We start from the raw sequence: 16,921 nt of genomic DNA, 5'->3' as shown, positions 1-16,921 counted from the left end.
AGTTAGGGATAAACAGAGGGCTACAGACCTGACAACTTAACCATCAATAAAAAGATTTTAGTCAAAGTACTTTTGTGTTGTGGACATAAAGCATTCAACTCCATAGAAACTGTGGCTAACAGAGTCACAAAGATATTGCTAGTGTTACAAATATGACTAACACACGGTAAGGGAACTGTCACTCGCCTCTCCTTGAGTGCTAGAGGCAGGGGCAAAATCGCTGATTTGCTTCTAAGCAACAGTATGTGGCAAAGATGATGGGAAAGATAGGCCTTTACTAGGTTCTATGACGCTGTATCCTACAAACATGAGAGAGAAACAAAGACTCTTCTTTGTTGGCTTGGGAAATTTAAGTTTCCTTGCTATACGAAGCATCGGAAGAGGGCCAAATGGTAAGGAACCCTGGATCTCTAAAGCTGAGAGTGGTTCCAACTAAGAGCCAGCAAGAAACTAGGGATTCCAGCACTCCAACCGTAAAGGATGAAATTCCATCAACCACTGTATGAGCCTGGAAGAGGATCACATTCTCCAGAAGTTATTGCAGCCCAGTAGACATCCTGAGCAACCCCTTGAGACACCGGGCAGGAACCAGCTAAATTTTTCCCAGAAACATAAGAATTATATGTTATCTTCACACACTAAGTTTATGAGTGCTTACTATACGACAGCCAAAAAACAAATAAAGTATTGCCCCAAGGAGAAGAGAAAATCAAAAGCATGCCCTGTATGGAAACAAACATAGATTGCGAATTTAGCACAAACCGTTGTTCTTTTACTTACTAGCTTATCACAGCTACTGCAAAGACTGAGATGAGGACTAAGTAAGAAAGTTTAAGTATAGTGTTTAGGCTTGCCATGAATATTAAATGCCAGAGAAGTGAGCTCCCTACTGGTTTCCTCTGATATTGTAGTTCAGTTGCAGTCATGGCACCACCTGTTGGCAGCATTGAGATTTGCAACCTGAACCCTCCTACCTGCCCAAATCCTAATCACTAAAAATAGTGGCCTAATGTAATGTACTTGTACTTTGGGATCACCTCTACCCACTGACCTGTTCTTTTATGCATGAGTGAGGAAATATGTTCTGGAACTTCATGCCTGCCCAATATCTAGCACTCTGGGTATTTGGAAACAGGCCAGCAAGTGGAATTCACGGAGGGCAAAGCAGCTTTCGTGGCTAGTCTCGCCTGTGCTGAGACAGCCTTCTACCACACCTCCTGAGGAATGACCACTTCAATCCATTGCTGGCACTCGGTCATTTGCTCATTTGCAAATTCCAGTCCAACATCAGCCTAGATTTGCTTCCATGTATTTTGACATCTTTCTGGAGAACCAGAGCTGCTGCTTCTTTTTTTTTTTTTTTTAAGATTTATTTATTTTATTTGAAAGTCAGAATTACAAAGAGGCAGAGGCAGAGGTAGAGAGAGAAAGAGAGGGAGAGAGAGAGAGAGAGAGAGGTCTTCCATCTGCTGGTTCACTCCCCAGATGGCTGCAACAGCCAGAGCTACACCAAACCGAAGCCAGGAACCAGGAGCTGCCTCCTGGTCTCCCACATGGGTGCAGGGGCCCAAGCATTTGAGCCATCTTCCACTGCCTTCCCAGGTCATAGCAGAGAGCTGTTTCAGAAGTGGAGCATCCAGACTCAAAGCAGTGCCCATATGGGATGCCAGCACTGCAGGCACTGCATCCCAGCTACATCACAGCACCAGCCCCAAATCATAGCTTCTTGAGGATTTCTATGGCTAAGTTCCTCCCGCATCTCAGATCAGAACCTTCATTATCTGGAAACTGCTACTCATAGGAAGAGAGGGATTCCTAACTGCGTTAAGAATTCTTCAGTTCAGCACAACGTGAAATCAGCTCTGATTGATCCATGGTTTTCTGAGAACTAAAAATTTTAAATCCAATGCAATGTTAACCAACAGGATAGTTTAATAGAAAGAAAATGGCTGAAAAATCTATTGCACCAGTAACTTCCACTGATTTAGTGATTTCCTAGCACTAGAAGGTATTTTTAATAAATTGACTGGGCACATTCTGATTGAATTTTTCTCTTCACAGATTTACAGTTTAATTATACTTCTGTATAGCAAATGATTATAATTTCCTCTTCTATTCCTTCTGTATATTCTCTATTCCTCAAACTTTCCTAGGTGACAAGAATCCATCACATTTATTTTTGCTTTATAATAAAAAATCAGAAATATTGTCAATGTAAAAAAAGCTCTGATTATATTTTTTTCAAATTTGCAGGTATATTTTTGAAGAAAATTGCTTATGGCACAAAACTCTTAGAATATTCCTTAAAACTGAAATGTCACATTGTTAATTACTACTTCTGTATTACTGGTCTTCCTATCAGGCACAATTCTTGATGCTTTTTTGTTGATTTTGTTTTTGCTATCAATCTCAGTTTCAATACCACATTTCATCATGGTTCCTCTTCAAATTTAATTTTATTCATAAATCCAATACAATCTGTGGTAATTTACCTCCGCTCAGATTTAATGCCCTTATTTCTCTCCTTCTTCCCTTCCTTGTCCTCCTCCATAGTATCCCATTACAGAACAAAGTACTCCAGGAAATTAAATACAAGACAAGTGTGTAAAAGCGTTTTGTGATGGAGAAAAGAGTTTACATTTTGCAATTAGCATTCAAGTAACCATAATATAATGAAATTTCAAATGTAATTTTGATTTAAAAATCAGCAAATAACACACATTTTGCTTACAATTTAAAATCAAAATGATGGACTACAAGTTTAGTAATATTCATGTAGCCATAAAATGCCATAAGGAGTGAATTCACAAAGATTACATTCAGTCAGAAAAGTTTCTAGTATGTCAAACTGCTGAATCAATTGGCAATGCTATATCACAACAAAAGTACACATACCTGCAAACAACTAACCTTTAAAGAAAACTAGTAAAAAGAATTCAACTAAAAGAAATATGTTAGCAATACTTACAGTTTCTTTAAGATAGTTAAGAATTCTGCTATTTTCTCTGGGGATACTTTTGGTCCATGTAAATCTTGGCCACCACGTGCTTTTCTAATATGGACAGCTATATCATGAGAATCATCAGGATCCTGGTATTGACTGTCTTCTACATTTCCTTTAGGTTTTCTGAACAAGAAAAGCATATTTTATTATACTGCATACTGCTCAGAAATTGGCAAAGACTTTTGTTATCAATGGTAGAAACACTGTTCTGAGATAGTTTAGCATTTTAATAACATTACTTTTTAATCTCTTGGGAGTCTTTTTCAATAACCCCTAGTAGAGATGCACAACACTATAAGTCCGAAAATTAACATTTACAAAACATTTTAATGTATAAAATTTGATTACATGTATTATAATTGTCTTAAGCAACTGAAATACTTTTAATAATATAATAGATTTACATAATTTAGGAAGATATTTCAAATCAATAGCTAACATACTTCTTGTTATACAACTTTTTTTTCAGTATTTTATACCAGTAATTATAAATTGTTTGGTCTATTGGTATTTGTTTCCCACTGGTAAATTTCAAACTTCTTGAATGTAGTCCCCCTTTAAAGTGTGAACATCTATCAGATTGCTCTACTCTTGGGCTATACATAATACACCAAAGTCCCCAAGATATGAATAAAAATTTTCCATTTCCCATTAATTTTTCCAATATCAATAATTCCTATTAAGAGGTCACTGAAAATAAGGGGCCAGGAATCCAACAATTGTTGCCATCTTTGAGGAAGAAACAGTGGATAAGATAATAAAAACCCAAATGATCACAGATCATGCTTAGGTCACAGCCTTTAATTGATATGAAAAAAGATGAAAATATAGTTAAATATAAGAGATTGTGTGGAACATTAATAAGAATGAAAATTATCACATTAATATCTAAAATTTGTTGAGATTTTAAATGTGCTGGCTACCCTGCTGAACATTACATGCACATTTTCTCATTAACACTAACCAAGTGAAGTAAAAGATATTATCTGCAGTTTATAAGATAAGGAAATTTCAGCCTGAAAAATGGCTAGTACAGCTGAAAATGTTTTTATCTACAGTTCACAGATTATTAAAGTTTAATAGTAGAATTTTCTGAAGTATACATATGAGAAAAACAATAAATTCCTAGCAGAACTTAAATACAAAAATCAAATTTAAAACCAGAAGCCAGTTCCCCTTTGATCACTTTCACATAATCTCAACCATTCCATCCACAGAGACCTAAACCTCCTAGTTTCTCCTCTAAATAGAATGGAATGGTAAATACAGTACAATTCAGCCACGATGAGAATTTAGGAATAGAGCAATTGACTGTTTTCCTCTACCCAGCCCAGATATTCAAATGGAATTAGTTATTATTTTCTGACGAAGAGGAGTTTCATGGACTGGAGGGTGAGGTAGAGGTCAACATGGCCGACTGTAGCAGAAATGTGGAAAGTTAGTCCCCGCAGATTCAGTATTTTGGGTTAAGTTCCTCAGATTTGCTCAGAACAGGAGATTCCTGGGATTCCTGTTTCAGTCTTGGCAATCTCAAGGCAGCCAAAGGATTTAGAACCATCCACAGTGATATGTAAGCCACTGAGGCCCACTGCTGCCAGGACATGCCAAAGCACCAAAAGCAACAAGAACAAATACTTAGATGGGACATGTCTATTGATTCATGTATTCATTCATTCATTAAATCATGTCTTGTGCTCTTCAGGAATTGGTAGAAAATAGTGTGCATTCATATTTATGTGGTAAAATGCAATAATACAATATGTAGAATCTTAAGAATCTGGTCATACGGATTCAAAATTATATTTTCAGAGTGTGTAAAAATGTTTTACACATGCACGCACAGTGAGTAAGGAGTTTCAGGAGAGCCATGGTCGTGATTCAGGTCTTTTCTGGCAAGCTGTGTTGGTGATCTCAGACTTCTACAGACTTCCGTATCATACAATTACTTGCCCCTTTGAATTTTTAGTAAAGTTTGATACTAGATAAAATCTCTCACTTTTATTTGATAATATAATACTTTATATGACTCTCAGACCTCTAAAATTTTTTTTCATACAAGTCCTATATATTCCATGATAAGTTTGTTTCAAAATATATAGTATTTGTATTATGTTGTTTGTATATGTCATGTCTATTAAACAACAAAAAAGACTATACATATTTCAGGTAAATAAAGGAAGAAAAAAACAAATACTAATATACATAACAACCTAAATTTTGAAAATGGAGCCATACCAGCATAGAATACAACCCAACTACTCTATGGAGACATGCTCTAGACATGGCCACTATCCTGCATTTGGTTTTCATTACAAATTTTTCAAATGTATATGCATTTCTTTAAAGAAATCATTTTAGCTTTATGTATTTTTAAGTTTTAAAGAAATTAGTTGATTCTTGGAGATTCTGTAATTTTTTATTATTCTTTAACATTGTGTTTTCAAGATTTAATAACTAGTTCATGGTCGGCGCCGTGGCACAATAGGCTAATCCTACACCTGCAGCGCTGTCACACTGGGTTCTAGTCCTGGTCGGGGCGCAGGATTCTGTCCCAGTTGCCCCTCTTCCAGGCCAGCTCTCTGCTGTGGCTCCGGAGTGCAGTAGAGGATGGCCCAAGTCCTTGGGCCCTGCACCTGCACGGGAGACCAGGAGAAGCACCTGCCTCCTAGCTTCAGATCAGCGCGGTGCGCCAGCCGCAGCGCGCCGGCCGCAGCAGCCACTGGAGGGTGAACCAACGGTAAAAGGGAGACCTTTCTCTCTGTCTCTCTCTCACTGTCCACTCTGCCTGTCAAAAACAAAACAAAACAAAAAAAAAAAAACTGTAGTTCATTTATTTTACTGCTGCAAATACATATGGAGAAATTTATAAAAGTTCATGGAAAGATGGATATAAAAGTTTATTTTGGTGCAAAAAAAATTTCCATGAACTTTTTTAACAGTGCTCAATTATTATATACCACAAATGAATTTTTTTGGGGGTGGATGTGGCTTTTGGTGTGTTTTTGCCATTTTCCTAGTCTGTACACAATTCAATGTTGGTTTCCAGGCTTGTTTATTTTGTTTGCTTGTTTCCTGTGTACAGACTTGGCAACTTCAGCTAGTCTCATGAATGTAAGACTTCTCCAGAGGACAGGCCCAGGTGTGGAATTGTTGGGTTATAATTTATGAATAGCCTCAATTACTAGAAACATCAAATTCTTTTCCAAAATGACTACAAATGGTTTAGAGAATATACACAGATTTATCTCCTAAATAGAAATTAAAATTAGAGAAGCTCAAACTGGATAAAATATTTTAGATATCTTAAGATCACCTTTAAAATAGCAATATATTTCTATATGCTTATAAAATAACAAGATGTGGTGTTCCTTCTCCATGCATAACCTAAATTCCTTCTATTCACAATTCAGTTCTAGAAATATTTGCTCAACTCTTAACCCAGGAACAATAATGTTCATTTTCTTCAGGATCTCAGCTCCCAGGTGCAAACTGTTTCCATTTTCCACTTTTACTCCTCTATTTTCCCACCCACAGAACATTGCTAAATTAATCACACACCTGGGTGATTACAAATCTACATTATCTAATTTTAACTGATCCTTGATTTTGTTCAACCTTCCTACAGCTATTTCTCAAGCTCTTACACACTCACCTCAATGACTTTCACCTCAATGACTTTTTCAAACCCTTTTATATATTGTATATACAACTTCTGCCAGTACTAATGCTCTTGACCTATGATTATTAATAATTATTGAGGATAATGAGGATACAGCACTCTGCTCTAGTGTTACCAAAGCTGGCCTTACAATTAATTTATTGAAGAAAATTAAACGCAAATAAAATGTGGTCTAAATTTTCAGAATTTCTCTTTGCTTCTTCAAGTAGATCTTAGCTCTAGGGGGTTAGTCTAATGAATGAAGCAGGTACCTAATATGGTGCCAACTTGGGGGCATAGAAAGGCAAATTTCTTGACATCAACAGTAATCTGGGGAAAATTTCAATCTTTGAATTATATCCATTTGAGCAATAAAACCGACTCCCTTTGAATCAAGATGGACTACCCCCCCTTAGTTGTATATGGCCTTCTATGAATGAGATTTATATGACAAGATGTAGGCATCTACTTCTTCAGCTGAACTCAGTTTCAGCAGGTCCACTACCTCTTAGCTGATGATGTCATAATTTTTCATTATTAGGATATTGGTCAGGAATTCCTTGCAGTAACAACAGCAGGAATCTCCCATCCCTTAAGATCTGGATAAAGTCCTGGGAAGATCTATGAATGTACAAAGCTCTCCCTCAGCAGTTGCACAAGAGAATACATTCTGATGCCACTGCTGTTGCTGTGCTTCTGTTTTCTGTCCACTCTTTATGATATTCTTTATTCAGAATGGAAAAAAAAATCTTTTCTTAAATTTCCTCAAAAATACTAAACCATTTAGCACACATGCAAAAGCAGTAGATATACCAAATACTAATTCTATGCTAAAGAGATGCTGTATCATACGTGACACAGCATGTTTGAAATCCATTAATAAATCTTTCCTTTCTGAAACATCCCCACCTCCATCCCCAGCATCATAGTTTCTCCTCATTCAGTGCACAGCCTCCTCCAATTACTTGCTGACTTCTGTTGCTTTTCTCTGACTTTCGTGGCTCCTGGATTAGAGCAATTAAAACCTCAGCATTACTCTTCAGACCCTTCTCATCAAAACTGTCAGGAATGAAACATGGGAGGGCTTCCCTTTCAACATAATCTATCATTCATCAATGGTGGTTGAAATTGCAAAGGACTTGTTTTTGACTCAGAATTAAAACTTTCTTGTGACAGTCCACATTAATGCAAGGAAATCCAATTCATATAGACAATTCCTATAAGTTGTCCATCATAGCACAACAATAATGGCTAAGGCTATCTAGGTTTCATTTTTATGTCACAGTAAATAATTTCACTTGGGCTTCATAGGAGAAGATCAGAACATAGCTGAAGCATTTCACTAAATTTCTATGAACCTCCTTCTTCATCCACTCATACGATTCTCCAAAAGGTCCAGTATTACATACGTGAGCTGACATAACAGTCCTTCATTTACCCCTTGCCTTATCTTTCTATGTTTCCCTACCTCCCTTCCTTTGTTTCTCTCTCTCTCTTTCCTTCCTTCTTGGTTTCCACTTTCATCCTTTTTCCTCCCTCCTTACTTCCCTTACTTTCTTACTTCATTTTTTTTTTTTTTTTTTTTTGCCTCCTTTCCACACCCAGACACCATTCCCACCATCTTGCTACCCATGGAAGATTCTTCTAGAGGTTTTTTTTTTTTTTTTTTTTTTTTTTGACAGGCAGAGTGGACAGTGAGAGAGAGACAGAGAGAAAGGTCTTCCTTTGCCGTTGGTTCACCCTCCAATGGCCGCCGCGGCCAGCGCACCGCGCTGATCCGATGGCAGGAGCCAGGAGCCAGGTGCTTTTCCTGGTCTCCCATGGGGTGCAGGGCCCAAGCATCTGGGCCATCCTCTACTGCACTCCCTGGCCACAGCAGAGAGCTGGCCTGGAAGAGGGGCAACCGGGACAGAATCCGGTGCCCCGACCGGGACTAGAACCCGGTGTGCCGGCGCCGCTAGGCGGAGGATTAGCCTATTGAGCCGCGGCGCCGGCCTCTTCTAGAGGTTTTCAACAACTTCTTTCCAACAAGTTTCTGCTGATAACTACCAAACTGAGTAATTTGCGTATTAGCAGTGATAGTTTTCCCTGCATTTGGGTAATTAACAATGTTAAGAACCTTCCTTTTTTCTCCCCCATAATTTTCCCCTTCTCTTGGATGACTCTTTTGCTTCAACTTAAACAACTTTTCCTTGTGTAAGCTTTTCCTGATCTTCCAGTTCACCACCTGCCCTGACCTAAGCACTCTCAGTGCAACCTTCCCCAACACTGCAGTCCCGTTTGACACCCATAACACTGTGTTTCCACCGTTTCCTCAACAGCACCAGTAAGCTCCAGGTGTAAGGGGTCCTTTCTGACTTGCACTTAGTACTCAGTTTGAATTCAGTATATATTGCTTTGATCATTAAATATATGAGAAGGCGTTATTGCATGGTTCTTTTCCAGATAATGTGATATTTACATCATTTTAGAAACCATCAGTGAAGCAGACTTACTATAGTTCTAAATTTTAAATTAAAAAAAAAATAGAAGGAGCATCTCATTCTACACTTAGACTTCAGGTAAAACTTGATTTTATACTTCTTTGAGAATCAGAGAGAGAGAATGCTCCTAGCTACAGGTTCACTCTCAAAGTTCCTGCTGCTGGATTCTGCCCAAGGCAGGGACCTGGATCTCAACCCAGGTTTCCCACTTGGGTGGTAGGGATCAAACTACTTAAGCCCTCACACATTGCCTCCCAGTCTGCATTGGTAGGAAGTTGGAGTGGGCATCCAGAGCTGGGGCACAATGATGTTACAGCCATCTTAACTGTTAGACCAAATGCCTGCCTCTATAATTGTTCATGATTCATTTTAATGTTAAATGGTTTAAGTAGACTATGGCTCCAACATTTATTAATTATTCTAAGGCCAGGTCTAAGTTACCACAAAGTAAGCACTGATTAGATTTAACATTATCACATGGGTAATTTCTATGATGTTAGTGAAGGAAATTGAATCTATGACCTTACAAGGAAACCACACAAGCAATTTTGTAGTGAGATTTTTCTAAAAAGTCAATCTATCGGGGCCGGCGCCGCAGCTCACTAGGCTAATCCTCCGCCTTGCGGTGCCAGCACACCGGGTTCTAGTCCCGGTCGGGGCACGGGATTCTGTCCCGGTTGCCCTTCTTCCAGGCCAGCTCTCTGCTGTGGCCAGGGAGTGCAGTGGAGGATGGCCCAAGTGCTTGGGCCCTGCACCCCATGGGAGACCAGGAGAAGTACTTGGCTCCTGCCATCAGATCAGCGCGGTGCGCCAGCCACAGCATGCCAGCCGTGGCGGCCATTGGAGGGTGAACCAACGGCAAAGGAAGACCTTTCTTTCTGTCTCCCTCTCTCACTGTCCACTCAGCCTGTCAAAAAAAAAAAAAAAGTCAATCTATCAGAATGAGTTACTCTAGGTTTTCAATTGTTTCATTTCCAAATATTCATCTTTGTTTTTAAATATTCTCTGCACTCATACTTTAAGGAAGAATTTACCATCCATCAAGTCTGTACATGCACCATACGGAATGATTGTCTTAAAATGTATTCTAGAGTAGGCATTTGGCCTAGCAATTAAAACAACAGTTAAGATGCTCATGTCCCACATCAGAGTGTCTGGATTTGACACCCAGCTCTGGCTCCTGACTCCAGTCTTCCTGAAAATGCAGACCCAAGGAGGCAGTGGTGATGGCTCAACTAGTTTGGTTCCCACCACCTAAGTGGGAGTTGTGAGCTGAGTTTCTGATTCCTAGCCTCTACCCAGCAGGCACTCAAGAAATGAATCTATGGATTAGAGTTTCTCTCTCTCTCTCTCTCTTTCTCTCTCTTTCCCTTCCTCTCTCTCTTTGCCTCTCAATGTATTTAAAAATTTAAATATATTTGGAAAAATAATATATATTAGAGATGTCTGTCAATACTTTAACCCAAAGTGATATGTTATTTGTGTTTATATATAGAAGTAAAATGCAGAACTTCAATTTTAGCAATCGGGAAAGTCCCGGCCTCTTTAGAATCTAAAGTCTAAACTTATGCATCAATCTTCTGAACAAAACATATTTTGACAGCTTTTGGAGTGACTGGTAATTTGGTCGACTGAGCATACAGATTTCTGAGCCACTGTGAAATATCCCCAGCAGACTTCTGGTCAGCCTGCCTCTGGCATGTTAGAGAATACTCCGTGAGGAGTCCTGGAGTGGTAGAAGGGGAAACACACCAGATACACACTTCTGAATTCCTTTTGCTCTTGTCCAAATTATTCAGTTGTGCATGACATAATACAAACCAAGAGAATACTATTTTATGAAAATTTACCATCACCCGGGTAATTTATAAACATAGGAACTCCTAGATAGAATAGCCTACCTCTACCTCTCATTTCCCTATCGGTTCCTATACTTAACTAAAATGGAACTATTTAAGAGATACTGCTTGAACTTTATTAAAATGTCTTGATAAAGTGCTGGCACTGTGGCATAGCAGGTAAAGCCGCCGCCTGCAATGCTGGCATCCCATATGAGTGCTGGTTTGAGCCCCAGCTGTTCTACTTCCAATCCAACTTTCTGCTATGGCCTGGGAAAGCAGTGGAAGATGGCCCAAATCCTTGAGCCCCTGTACCTACATGGAGACCTGGAGGAAGCTCCTGGCTCCTGGCTGCTGGTTTCAGATTGGTTTAACTCCAGCCATTGCAGCCATTTGGAAAGTGAACCAGCAAATGGAAGACCTCTCTGTCTCTCTCTCTCTGCCTCTGCCTCTCTGTAACTCTGCTTTTCAAATAAATAAATAAATCTTTAAAAAAAAGCCTTAAGTAAAAATATGCCAAGTAATCCCAAACCGTCATGTTGTGCATATTAAGCATAATATACCAATGCTACTAAATGTAACAAAATGATATTATGACCAAAGACCATACATAATTTTGTAGTTTGATTATTTGAAGACCAAAAATTAATGAGTTAATACTTACAAACATAGGCTAAATTTTTCCAGTAGAAAGTGTTCCCACCAAAAAAAAAAAGTTGGTTTAGTGATATTTTTTCCAGGCTTGGGGAGAAAAAGAAAGGCATGAAGTAGTAATCTCTCTGCTCGTTTCTCAGATTGTGATACATGGAGCTTCAGCAAGAACCTCAGCTGAGAACATGTGAAAAATACAGAATCTCAAGCCCCACCCAAAACCCTCTGGATTGTAATACCCCCCCAAGGGAATTTGTCTAGATATTAAAGTTTGAAAAACACTAATTAGGAGCGCATTGGAAGTCACTTGGGCAGATCAGCCAACTTTCTGCCATTGACTGCCATGTAATGGTACCTGTATAAATACTTGATCATTACATTTTGAAAAATAAATCCCATTGTTAAATAAGCAAGAGGCCATTGGCTTGAGACTCTCTCAGTACTTTGAGTTCCTAAGAAACCATAGCCTAACATGTAAAGAAATAGAAACCTAATTTAAGAACATGTCTTTTTGTAAAAAAATGGGTGGGTTTCAGCTAATGACAGGCAGTCAACTGATTGGATCATGCCCCAGTGAGGCAGCTGCCTTGCTGAATCCAATTAGGCAGTTTTCCTACTTTGCTGCGTAGTGCAGGCTACCAAAGCTCACAGGTTCATAGCACTGGGTGGTGACGTCTGAACCTCTTCTCTTTAGTGCTACCTGATAGATGAATCCTTCTTTGTACAAATAAACTTTAATTGTCTGAAGATTTTTTTTAACATCATGAAGGAAATTCTGTTCTATCATCTCCCACAGTATATCTTTTTGGATTACAATACATATCAAAACTCTATGTATTTGTATGAGTATTTATTTATTTTGTTCTGTCTCTTATAGCCAGTGCGGGTCTGAAGAGGTTTGCTTATTTTTCACTATCATTGATCTATGAAATTTCCCTTTTAAAAGGTCCTGATTAAATCTCCAATTGTTTTTCTCTTTAAAAAGCAATGTCATGACCATGTCCATGCCAGCTGTGCCACAAGCACCATCTATCCAGAGAGAATTTTTGACAGCATGTTTATAGAGAAAAAAACTGGTGCAACTTCTCACTGTCAAAAGGCATTTTACTCTGATTTCATATGGGTATACTTTTAATATTGTAATACATACATAAATAAATGAGATTGAATATTTATCATAAAAATATTTTCCTCTAACAATAATCTAAAACTTCTTCAAATGTTCACAGATCTCCTTCCCCCAATACCATTTTTGATATCTTAGTCTCATCAGTTTGAAGCCATTTAATTAGAGTAACTTTGTTTTGTCAAGTAAATGAAAGTGAGTTCTGATGATTTTCTGCCTATGCCATGCCTTTTAGGCCTTGGTTTGTGTGTGTGTTGGGGGAGGATGGGCTGTTTGTCTGACTATGGCCAGAGGATAGAGCTGCCTTCATCTGTGAGTTGACAGATGATCATCACACTCCTGTTGCACCGTGGCTGGCAGCTCTACGCGAGCCCCTAGATTGGTATCCATCTGCCTGCTACTACAGTCACTGTTACTGTCTTCCCTTTGGGTCTTCAGAAGCCTGCCTCAGCAGCCTGTTCTTCCCTCCCTGGGGTTCTATAGCCCAACAGTCCTAGCAGCGTTTTATTCTCTCCTCATCTGTGTTCATGGAAACTTCTGCATCTTCTGCATGCTGAACACAGGCTGAGGGAAACCAAAAGCATTCGCTCCAGGTATATTTCTAGACATTTCTCTCTACCAATTCTGTACTATTATCTACACTATATGTCGAATGTTTCATTGTGCCCAAGGTAAGCCTTATACTATGGCATTAATTCTCAAGGATCAACCAGGAACATTTTTTAAATCACTGAGATCCTGGCTTCACCTTAGGGACATCAATTTACATAGTGAAGAATGGATAGAGATCTATCGTGAGTATTTTAAAAGAGAACTCTCAGGGTGATTTTAATAGGTAGTCTGAGTGAATAGTCCTAGAAGCTTCAGCTTCCTCTGCACCTATCTGAATGTCTGCACATACTTATCCCCTCAGTGAGAGCTTGATACTAGGAATGAAAGTGGATGACGATCACCACTCTCTGAGCTTATGTTACTTTGTCTTATCTCTAGATCTCTTTTTCCCATATGCCCCTGATTTTGATCTTTCTCTTTCTCAAAGTAATACATGCCCTGCCCTTTCCTCTGAAACCAAGATGGCTGATGAGTACAGGGAGAGAAAGAGTCATACTGTTAGGGGAAGACATATAAAAAGATAGTATAGGCTGGCACCGCGACTCACTAGACTAATCCTCCGCCTGCGGCACTGGCACCCCGGGTTCTAGTCCTGGTTGGGGCACCAGATTCTGTCCTGGTTGCTCCTCTTCCAGTCCAGCTCTCTGCTGTGGCCTGGGAAGGCAGTGGAGGATGGCCCAAGTGCTTGGGCCCTGCACCCACATGGGAGACCAGGAGGAAACACCTGGCTCCTGGCTTCAGATTGGCACAGCGCACAGGCAGCAGCGCCGGCCGTGGCAGCTATTTGGGGTGTGAACCAACGGAAAAGGAAGACCTTTCTCTCTGTCTGTCTCTCTCACTGTCTAATTCTGCCTGTCAAAAAAAAAAAAAAAAGAAAAGAAAAAAAAAAGAAAAGATAGTGTAAATATTATCTTATTTAAATATCCTAGAGTATGTATAATATCAGCTGGAAAATACAAATTTAGGCTAACAGAGCCAAAAATTCTTGAATGCCATATACTCAAACATTTCATTTTAGTTAGATAGATTGAATTATCTAAAATCATAGTGAATGACAAAGCAAACACTATAAGTCTCAGCACAAATGCCCAATCTAATTCACTTCAATCATTGGCTGGATTCTAATACTGAGCAGAATTTCCAAAAAGAAGTCTGGTATACCGTCTCTGGGTAGTTAACAGTATATGGTATTATCATTAAATTTATTTCTGTATTAGACATGTCCTATTGTGGCATTTTATTTTTTCCTACTCTATTAAGCATTGAATTCACATTAGCCAATTATTCTTCACTTTTTTCCCTTATTATATGCACATACACCTTAAGAAAAATAATGTTGAGTTTATGATGAATGTGACTTACAAGTATGCATACAATCCAAATTTTTTCACTTTGGCTTATTTCAACTCTTCACAAAAAGAAATCTATTTAATATGTATTATTTTAATTCTAACATTTTCTTTAACATTAGCCAGTTTGCATTTTATTAATTCAGTAAACATGAATATGTTAAAAGAAATATCATAGCTAATCCTTCAGATATACTGATGGTTCTCTCTTAGCTTCTGTCACATTGTTTTTGGTCCATACACTTGAAAAACATTCCCCTCATTTGCAAGCATCTTACTTAATGTCTACCAATTACAGAAAAACATTTGCCTCTAAATCTGAGACAAAAATGCTCTTAACATCAATCTGAATTTTTAAAAACCATTTGCATTTTATGCTGACTAATCTTTTCTGGAAGTGAAATGGTCAAAATCTAGTAACATTTTTATAAAAGACAATTGAGACTTAACAGCTATGCAGGATTCCTTGTAAATATCTGAATTTCCAACTCAATATTTAACACGGATTTCCACAATTATGTGGATTCTTTGTTTCCATATTTATTATCATTAAGAAAACTTCTTTTCCACTCTTAAAATACAGTGATTAATCATACATTAGTTAAAAAAGCTATGCCTTTCCTTATTTAAAAGATTGGATATTAAATTTGTTGAAGAAAATAATACAGTTATTTCTAAAATTATTGTTGTTACTTTGTATGTTAATTTTTTTTACCCCCAAGAAGGCAGACATTATTTATGGAGACTATTTTCTTTGTGTAAGATTCTCTCCTACTCCTTTTCTTTAGTCAGGTTCTCTGCCACTGTTTAGATCCATTAACAAATGGCCCACACTAGGCCAATATAAATCCTTTTCCAGAGCTATTCCTATTGAAAAGATAAAATTATTTTTTCTCTCCAACTTAAGTCCAAGGCTCCTAGTGTATACATCACCTGTAATATAGAAAAAGTCTACAAGCACTGAGAGTGAAGAGGGATGATCTACAAATATAAGCAGGAATGAGAAGTAAAGAGTTCTATACATATTCCAGATTTTGTATCCCATCTTCCCTAAACAGAGCTTTATCCTTTCTCTTGTTGGTTGGGTTAGAAAATAGACAAACCTTTGGGATCCTTTATGCTCCTTTTAATTGGGTTTCTACTATAGCCAAATTCCAGACTAACAAATGATCCAGTGTGCGAACTAACAGATGAATTATCACATACATAAATTGTACTTAAATAATTATCAGCATGAGTATTGCTTAAGACAAGTCTCCTTTGTCAGATATAAATTCTAAAGGAGGAGAGAAGACAGAGACACCATTGCAGGCTGTAAGCCACCATCTTATCATGTCAAGGTAGGGAAAAATTGCTGTGCACCCCACGGCTCACATTTTTAGCTGAAAGAGAATCATACAGTCACCCACTGACTTTTACTTCAGCCTAGAGAGCTGACCTGGTCTGAGCAACAGCTGGACTTGGAACAGGAAAATTGTCTTGCTTCCCTTCCCTCCCCAACCCCCACAGAGCACCATACTTGGCAGCAAAAGTAGTCCAGCGTGCCTCTGTTCTCCTAGCAGCATCATAGTCAGAGTCAGGGCATTATGTGTGGCAAAGGACAGATCCCCTGCATACTACAACTGCAGAAGGTTTTGGACATTAGCCACAGAGCTATCCTCACATGTTCTAAGTGGGCAAGAGGGATTCACCTTATTATCTGGGAGCTAACATCAGAAGCAGCCCATAGAAAAATTTGCTCTTATCCTGGGAGACCTGGGTAATGACCCCACTATATCCTACAACACCAGGACTATAACAAATTCATTCTAAATTTCTCAGTACCACTGGAACATATCTGGTGGACATAGAGAACAGCATGCATTCCACAGTTATGGACTCAAGCCTTTCAGGTAAAGGCTATATACCTTGCAGTCATCATGTAGGACTGGAACATGGTCCACTTCACATCACCTAGTCCTAGGAATAGGGCTGTTGGTATTATAAGCTACAGCACTACTTGGACTCTCCTAGAAGGACCTGAGGAAGAGTCCATCCATATAATATAGTCCTAGAGCCACAGCAATTGATGTCACCAGCCCTGGCATCACTCATGTTTGCCAGAAAGACAAAGGGCAGCCACCCTTGCCCCTCTCAGCACCAAGAACAAGGTCCTGGCTATCACATTCACCAGGGAGACTGAGACCAAACTCTCTGTGGA

The 16,921-nt window shown here is 38.7% G+C and overlaps 1 protein-coding gene across 6 annotated transcripts in view; it reads right to left on the bottom strand.

The window, feature by feature from the left end:
- Positions 1 to 16,921, bottom strand: part of CNBD1 (cyclic nucleotide binding domain containing 1) — a 504,234-nt gene that overhangs the window by 428,655 nt on the left and 58,658 nt on the right. For all 6 annotated transcript variants that reach the window (XM_070075280.1, XM_070075282.1, XM_070075283.1 and 3 more), the window contains one exon: positions 2,969 to 3,127. In XM_070075280.1, coding sequence (XP_069931381.1) covers positions 2,969 to 3,127 — 159 coding nt within the window. The remainder of the gene's footprint in view (positions 1 to 2,968; positions 3,128 to 16,921) is intronic.

This window comes from Oryctolagus cuniculus, chromosome 6 (genome assembly GCF_964237555.1).
Source record: "Oryctolagus cuniculus chromosome 6, mOryCun1.1, whole genome shotgun sequence".
NCBI classification, from domain to species: Eukaryota; Metazoa; Chordata; class Mammalia; order Lagomorpha; family Leporidae; genus Oryctolagus; species Oryctolagus cuniculus.
This window is presented reverse-complemented; position numbering and strand designations above follow the sequence as displayed.